This window comes from Canis aureus, chromosome 9 (genome assembly GCF_053574225.1).
Source record: "Canis aureus isolate CA01 chromosome 9, VMU_Caureus_v.1.0, whole genome shotgun sequence".
Taxonomy (NCBI): domain Eukaryota; kingdom Metazoa; phylum Chordata; class Mammalia; order Carnivora; family Canidae; genus Canis; species Canis aureus.
The window spans coordinates 51,455,090-51,463,556 of NC_135619.1; the positions used below are offsets into that span (position 1 = coordinate 51,455,090).

At 46.1% G+C, this 8,467-nt stretch overlaps 2 protein-coding genes across 14 annotated transcripts in view; one reads left to right on the top strand and one right to left on the bottom strand.

Moving 5' to 3' along the window:
- Positions 1-984, bottom strand: part of PGF (placental growth factor) — a 51,086-nt gene extending 50,102 nt beyond the window's left edge. For 2 of the 13 annotated variants that reach the window (XM_077910032.1, XM_077910031.1), the window contains exon 1: positions 140-300. The gene's annotated coding sequence lies outside the window, so the exon portion shown is untranslated. Of the gene's footprint in view, positions 1-139 lie in introns of all 13 variants that reach the window. The other 11 variants (XM_077910037.1, XM_077910036.1, XM_077910035.1 and 8 more) reach the window with 11 other exon arrangements.
- On the top strand, positions 328-7,023 carry EIF2B2 (eukaryotic translation initiation factor 2B subunit beta). Its single transcript, XM_077910021.1, has 8 exons — positions 328-579; positions 692-812; positions 944-1,092; positions 2,026-2,189; positions 3,054-3,149; positions 3,883-4,020; positions 5,024-5,090; positions 6,331-7,023. The coding sequence occupies exons 1-8, from the start codon at positions 417-419 to the stop codon at positions 6,486-6,488; spliced, it is 1,056 nt and encodes a 351-aa protein (XP_077766147.1). The 5' UTR covers positions 328-416; the 3' UTR covers positions 6,489-7,023.
- Positions 7,024-8,467: the final 1,444 nt, after the last annotated feature.

Consider the following 8,467-nt stretch of genomic DNA (forward strand, 5'->3'; position numbering starts at 1 on the left):
GAGCGGGTGTTCGCCTGGGGACCAGGGCAGCGGCTGTGTAGGGCAGCCTCGGATCTCGGGGGGGGGGGGGGGGTGTCTCCGAGACTAGCTGTTTCCATAGCAATGGGACTAGCTACCCTCGTGGGGCCTCGCAGCTCACCTCTGGTTCAGCCTCGGAGGGACCCAGAAAGGCCACTTCCGGTCCTCGGGCCTCGGGGGCTCGCTGACGCTCGGCGGCAACTGAGTAACTCGAGCTCCTAGCCGCTGATTGGCTCAGGCAGGTGGAGGGGCGGGACGTGGCATCGAGGGGGCGTGGCCCGAAGACTCTCACGCCGGAGTTCTCGTTGCAGAGCGGAAGCCGACTTCGCCCGCCCCGGAAGTGCAAAGACCGACCTTGTGCAGGTGCGGAATCCGCCGGCGAGGCGGCTGTTTTCGAGATGCCGGGAGCCGCGGCTGAGGGCTCGGAGTTGTACGGGAGCATCGAGAGTTTCGTGGAGGCCCTGAAGCGGGACGGTGGGCGGCGCAGCTCCGAGGACATGGCTCGTGAGACCCTGGGGCTGCTGCGCCGGATCATCACCGACCACCGCTGGAGCAACGCAGGTAAGGCATGTTGGTTCTGTCGCGTCCCTCGCCACTATCCAGTCCGCAGGCGGAGAGTCGGCCAGGCCTCATCTCGCTCTTGCCCTCTCACCCTCTCTCCCTCGGACCACAGAGGAGCTGATGGAACTTGTCCGCCGAGAGGGCCAGAGAATGACGGCTGCGCAGCCCTCGGAGACCACAGTGGGCAACATGGTGCGGAGAGTGCTCAGGATCATCCGGGAGGAGTATGGCAGGTCAGGATGTGGGCCATTTTTGCACCAGACCCTCTCCCTGGTTGGAGCCCTTAGTGGAGCTGAGCAGCTCCTGTTGCTTAAATGACTATGTCTCCGCCCACCTCCCTGTTTGGGTCTTGTTGCCTACTTAGACTCCACGGACGCAGCGATGAGAGCGATCAGCAGGAGTCCTTGCACAAACTCTTGACATCCGAAGGCCTGAGCGAGGATTTCAGTTTCCATTATGCCCAACTCCAGTCCAACATCATTGAGGCAATTAATGAGCTGCTTGTGGAACTGGGTAAGTGTCCTGAACCCTGATCACAGGGCAGGTTACAGGCAGATGAAGGAAGAGAAGACCCTAGAAGTTGTTCATCAGCAGAGATGGGAGATAACCAGTCCTGTGGTTCTCCAAGCTTTGTCCTCTGTCCTGATTTAGAGGAAGGGTTGGAACAGGTGGCAGGATTAAGATAGCCTTCTCTACATTTCCTTACATACCAGCCCTTTATAGACTGTGGATCCACTGCTGCAGAGACTATTAGGACAGAGCTATATTTTCACTTTAAAGATGAACTCCCTAAAACCACAGATGATAGACTCTTTTTCACTAAATTTCTTCTTGAATTTTTATACACACAGATGCACCACCTCCATTCCCCTTGTCTTTGTGACCCAGGAGACCTGCAGGTATTCATTACAATCAAGAGTTCCCCAAGGGAGGAAGAGGCTGGGTCTGTGTGTCTGGAGCTGCTGCTTCCAAATTCCTCCCCTATTTTTCTTCTGTGGCCTCCTTCTCAGGTGGAGGTGTTGTGGCCACCTTTTAGAGGAGTTCTTTTAGGAGGAAACTCTGTTTACCCCACTCCTAGCACTTTGCAGTTTCTCAAATTGGACCGTTTCTTTTGCCTGAATTCATGGTCTTCAAAATGAATTATAGGGAGCTGGTGTTGTATCAGGCAGGGTTGAAGGGGGGGGATAAGTGGATGAGTAAGGGTTCTGCTGGGAAAGAAGGTAGGCTGAGAACTTGAAAAGTAGAAGATCCCAGTGGGGCAGGGCTTTTCAGAGAATGTGACTTTCACATTAGGTCTGTTAATCCTGTTACCAGGGTCTGCTTAGGTGGGCCTTCTGTGTGAAGGGCACCTATCTCTGTCCATGTTCTATCATTCATGTTTGTCTTGTGTTGGTGGTGTGGCATGGCAGTTTCACATTTTCCTTGCCAAACTGACTGTTCTTGCAGAAGGGACAACAGAGAACATTGCAGCCCAGGCACTGGAGCATATCCACTCCAACGAGGTGATCATGACCATTGGCTTCTCCCGAACGGTAGAGGCCTTCCTCATAGAGGCTGCCCGAAAGAGGAAATTCCATGTCATTGTGGCAGAGTGTGCTCCTTTCTGTCAGGTAGGTGGACTGCTGGAGCTGCTAAGAAAAAGGAAAAACAAAAAGAATAAAGAAGTGGCATTTGGGGGATGTCTGGGTGAATCAGGAGTTGAGCATCTCTGCCTTTGGCTCAAGGCATGATCCTGGGATCCTGGGATCGAGTCCCACATCGGGCTCCCAGTAGGAAGCCTGCTTCTCCCTCTGCCTATTTCTCCCTCTCTCTCTCTCTCTCTCTCTCTCTCTCTCTGTGTGTCTCATGAATAAATAAAATCTTTAAAAAATAAAAAAGTAAAGAAGTGATAGATGGGCTCCATGCCAACTTTCAATTGATAAGCAAGACATTGAGAAGGTAAAGTAAAACATGAAGGGAATTTTCAAGTTGTTCATCCTGTCAACATTCTTAAACACTGGCTGAGGAAAGTTAGGGGAAATGCTGGGTCCAAGAAAGGAAATACATTGGTTCTTTTAGGAATCAAAATAGGGTAACTTGCCTTGGGGGATGACTGATGCTTGGTCTGACCTCACTCAATCCCTATGTAAATAATAGGTCTTTAGAAAGGAAATAGGTAAGGATGCAGGAGGTCATAAAATAAGGAGCCAGGAGCTATCCTATCAGCGCTGCCTAGTTACACAAGCAAGCGGTATTTCCAGTTTTGTGGCTGCTCTAGTGCTCCTGTGGAAAATTCAACATTTATTGGCTTCTCCTGGGCTTTCCTGCAGCATACCAGAGAATACCTACCATGGGCAGAAAAAGGAATTACCTGTTGGCAGTTGTGTGTTGGCTGTGCCCAATATCACAGAATTTTCCACATCCAGTTCCATTGGAGATGCCTTGCACACTCTCCCCACTCTCTTCTAACATCAGGCCTTTCTTTCCTATTGCAGGGTCATGAAATGGCAGTCAATTTATCCAAAGCAGGTATTGAGACAACTGTCATGACTGATGCTGCCATTTTTGCTGTTATGTCAAGAGTCAACAAGGTGGGTGTATTTGGAGTTATACTGAATTCATGAAGATTATACTTCCAAAATACAGATTTCTTTTTTCTCCCCCCTATAATATCCATGACAAGAAAGCTTCTAGTACCTTTTGAAAGTATATACTTGGGGCTTTTTAGTATATTACCTGAACTTCTTTTCCCTTTATCTGTATCATTGTTCCTCACTTAGATTAGCTTCTTTTTGTTTTTGTTTTAAAGATTTTATTTTTTCAAGCAATCTCTGCACCTGACATGGTGCTTGAATACAACCCTGAGTTCAAGAGTCACATGCTCTACTGATTGAGCCAGCCAGGCACCCCAGAGCAGCTTCTTTTTTATGAAAGCATCGAAGAGAATGAAATAGGGCTATGTTAAGTGTGGCAGCTGCTAGGGATTGGGTAGGGGGTCCCTGCCTTCTGCTCAGAGAGCTTGGCAGTGGTGGATGGTGAATAGAATAGCTCCTAGCTTCTCAGGAGGTGTGGCATATAGATTCCAGAAAAGACGGGGCTAAAAGCAGAAGATAGTAGCTTCTTGTCACATACTATACTCATTCTTTCTTTGGGAAGCTACCCTTGAGCTAGAACTCCTGGTCTTCACTGTAGAATCCGTTTTCCCTTACTAGTGCACGACCCTCAGTGTCAAGACTGAGGCCTGAGCATTTAGCCTGTTGTCCCCAATAGCCCATTTAAGGCTCTTGCAGTAGGATGACTCACATTTTGCTTCCTGTTCCAAAGGTGATCATTGGCACAAAGACCATCCTGGCCAACGGTGCCCTGAGAGCTGTGACAGGAACTCACACTCTAGCACTGGCAGCAAAACACCATTCCACCCCACTCATCGTTTGTGCTCCCATGTTCAAGCTTTCCCCACAGGTATGTATGTGTCCGTCTATAGCCAGTAGAGAGAAGGAAGCCAAAGTGTTCAGTTGAGCTCTGGGCCTTCAATCTACTCACTGTGAGGCTTCACTTTATCTGCGTTTACTAAATGGATTAGACCCAGTAGAGGTTGGGAAAAGCCACAGAAGCCTTGAACCAGGAAAAAAAGATTGTTATAACTAGTCAGCTTTGAGAAATCAAAATTGTAAGGTCAGGACAGTTGGGGGAGGCCCTTTGTTTACACTGCCACCATTGCCCAGTACCCTGACTGTTTCTGGAAATGCCAAACAAGTTGAAACTCGGAACATAGGTTTTATTTGTTATCGTTGGAGGGACAGTTCTCTGTAGCCTGAATACAAGTAGTGTTACAAAGTGGGGAGCCATTTCATTAGTGATAGAAGCTGTTTGCTTTGAAATACCAACCTCTTTGCAGATCTCTTTTAAATTGAGGTGAAATTCACATAACATACAATTAAACATTTTTAAATGTACAGCTCAGGGGCATTTACTATAGTCACAGCATTGTGCAACTGCCGCTCTCTGGTTTCAGACCTTCATCATCCCAGGAAAACACTCCGTACCCATTACATAATCACTCCCCATTGCCCCCTCTGCCCACCTCCTAGGAATCACTAATCTGCCTTCTGTCTCTGTGGCTTTGCCTGTTTGGAATATTTCATATAAAAGAAACCACACAATATGTGCCTTTTGTTTCTGACTTCTTTAATTTAGCATGATGTGTTCAAGGTTCCTAGCTCTAACAAGAAAAAAAAAGGTTTCTTTTTGTGGCTGAATAATACTTTGTTACAGGGATCTACCACGTTTTTATCCATTGACCTGTTGGGGGGCAGTTGGGTTGTTCAACCTTTTGCGAATAATGCTACTGTACAAGTTGCTGTGTGGACATACCTTTTTTATTTCCCTCGGCTGTATACTTAAAAGTGTAATTTGCTGAGTTTCTCTTTCACCCCCCCACCCTTTCAAATTTTTCCTTGTCTAGTTCCCCAATGAAGAAGATTCATTTCACAAGTTTGTGGCTCCTGAAGAAGTCCTGCCTTTCACAGAAGGTATGGAAGGTGGGGCGGGGGGGGAGGGGGTGTGTGTGTGCATGCATGTGCACATGTGTGTATTTTGGTCTTTTTTTTTTTTTTTTTTTTTGGTCTTTTTGATGATGTTCTGGTAGTCAGTGGGTATTGAATGTTGGCCAGATTGTGCTTTTTATCATTCTCATGGGGCCTTCCCTTTAGCATCTTAGGGTGCCTGATCTAGTCTGTGTTTATTTTGTTCTGAGACTAATATATTTGAGTACTGGGGTCATGGTAGGTTGGTTCATCTAGCATTAATGGGGTTTGGCTTTGCACATTGCTTGATACACATGCAGCAACCCACTGGGAAAATGTACTAGTTCTTATTTGCTGTAGGGAATCATTTTGGTGACAGGAGTGCCAAAGGAAGCATGCTCTAAAATGTGCCTACTATAAAACTTGCCTGTGACCTAGATACTTTTGTGTGTTGGGGTCCCTTTCTCTGACTTCTGAAGGCAGCAGCTCTGCTCAGTGAGCCTCTCACCTCATCAACATAACAGGGCCTTAAACACCTTATAGGAGCAGAGCTGGGATGCTAATTCTTAGAAGTTGAATACCTTCATCCATTTATTCACACATCCATTTTTTCAAGAATTATTTGTATCTGTTGAGTACCCACTATGTATCCAGCACTATTCTAGGTACTAGGATGTAACAATGAACAACACAAATAGGCCCTGCTCCCACAGAGCTTACATTCTGTTGCAGCAGACAGACAAGAAAATGTCAGGTCATGGGATGTTTTGGGAAGAAAACAAGGATGATGTGATGGAAAATGGCAGGAAACTACCTTAATGGGGCAAGGGTCTTAATGAGAGGACATTCCAGCTGAGTCTAGAATGAATAGAGCTCACCATGTAAAGATCAAGGAGAGAGTCTTCCAGGCATTGATGCAAAGGGCCTCAATTAGGTCCATATGGCTGGAGAGTAATGACATGAAGGAGAGTGGGATGAATTATAATTAGTGTAGTGCAGTGAGGAGGGGCCAGATCTTGAAGGCTGCTATCCGAAGTTGGGAGTTTATCCTATGGGCTGTGGAAAGGCATTGGAGTTTGAAGCAGGGTGTCATGATGTGAAGTCCTCTCTTCTGGTTTGTACTTTGCTGTAACTTCCCTTTCTTGAGGTTGCAGGTATGCCTGCATTATTGAGCCTAGAATCTGTGTGCTTAGTTATTAGAGCAGGATCCTCCACTTTATTTTCAGCACGTGTGATTGCCTTTCAGGGGACATTCTGGAGAAGGTCAGCGTTCACTGCCCTGTGTTTGACTACGTCCCCCCAGAGCTCATTACCCTCTTTATCTCCAACATTGGTGGGAATGCACCTTCCTACATCTACCGCCTGATGAGTGAACTCTACCATCCTGATGATCATGTCCTATGACCACCACTCGTTCTAAGCAGCTGCTTAGCCAAATACAGAATGGAGAGGGACTTCAGTGTGACTGCTGAAAACATCGTCCTTGCAATGGAGAGTGACCTGGAGTCAACCTGAAAAAAACATAATACTGTTTCTTGCCTTTTTAGTCATCCCATAACAAGGATGCACATTCAGGACTGCTGCTTGCCTTTCTGATCTTAATAGGAGCAGTGGGGCTTGACCTATTGATTTTGGAGTCTCTTGGGGGTGCCTGGCTGCCTCAGTCAGTAGACTATGTGATTCTTGATCTCGAGGTCAAGCCCCAAGTTCGAGCCCCATGTTGGGCACAGAGTTTACTTAAAAAATTCTTCAGTGGGGACACCTCTTAACCTCTTGGTGATGTGGGGTGTCTGGAACTTAAGTTTCAGGAACTTGAACTTTCTGGTTCAGTGGGGTGTTAAACTTAACACTGAAGACCTTGCTGGGATACAGGTTTTTGCTCAGAAATGGCTACCACACCTTTTCCTGGCCGGTGCCAATAAAAGCTTCTTGAAGATTCCTGAGATGGTTTATTTATTGTTCTGCTCTGATTGAACTGCTTGAAACAGCAGCGGCAGAGCCCTTTTTGTGTTTTCATAGAGGGCTGTAATTAGAGGGAACCATCTAAAACAGAAATGCAAATGAAAGGATTTACAGTTTCCTTCCTAATTCACTGGCAGTGGTCCCAAACAACTTGTTAGTAATCTAAGACAGTGGTTCCAAGAACTCTGATCATCAGAATCATTTGGGAGCTTAAAAAAATGTACCATTTTGGCCTCTACCCAGACTTCTATCATTTGATCTCTGGAATGGCACCTGAGAATTTGCTTAAAGCAAATCTGACATACTGTGGATCATCATGTATATACGCTGCAGTAGAGGTTTCAAAAGGGGGGCTTTAAGGGCTGTATCTGGATTAAAGATGTTTTGGCTGGTTCACCCTGTATTTAATTTGAATTAGTTACCAATATTTAAAAATGCAAAGAAAAAAATGTGGAGATTGCACATTAAACAAATTCATATTTCTTGCTTCTCTTGAAAACAGAAGCTTTGGCAATTCTGGGCCCAAGTTTCCAAATGGCAGCAGCTGACTGTACCTGGGCAGCTTCTGAATTAAATGGAAAAACCTGTCTGCAGTTCCTCCCATTTAACACATTTACTATCTACCTAATCCCTACAGGCATTTGCTTTGTGAGCCTTGTGTTAAAAGAATGGGACAGATTTGTAACAAAGTCCAATTAACACTCAAGTAAAACAAGCTAGGAAAAAGTCAAGCTGCAGAGCAGTATGCAGAGTATGACCTTCATTAAAACAAAACAGTATGTATACGCAATAGGATAAAAGTCTAGAAAAAGGGGCGCCTGTGTGGCCCAGGCGATGAAGCATCCAACTCTTGGTTTTGGCTCAGTTCATGATCTTAGGTCGTGATATCAAGCCCCATGTGGGGCCCCACGTTCAGTGGGGAGTTTCTCCCTCTCCCTCTTCCTGCCCCCCACCCCCACCCCCTTGCCCACAGTCACTTGCTCTCAAATAAATCTTTAAAAAAAAATAAGTGGAAGAATAGCATCAAACAGTGGCAAGCAGGACGACATCTAATTTTATTTAGTATGTTTATATATCATTTCCAATTTTTTATGTATACTATTTTATTTTTTGTATACTACTTTAGTAATTACTTTTTCAGAAAGTCTCCCCAGGGGCACCAGGGTGGCTCAGTCAGTGGCATCTGCCTTTGGCTCAAGTCATGATCCCAGGGTCCTGGGATTGAGTCCAGCATCGGGCTTCCTTCTCTCTCTCCCTCTGCTCCTCTCTACCACTCATTCTCTCTCTTGAATAAATAAAATCTTTAAAAAAATCTGCCCAGGTAATTCAGATGATCTTCCACGTTTGGGAACCACTGGTCTAGAACAGAGGTCCAAGGCAGACTTGAGTGTGCTGAGGAACCCTTGGGGATGCTGGTCACA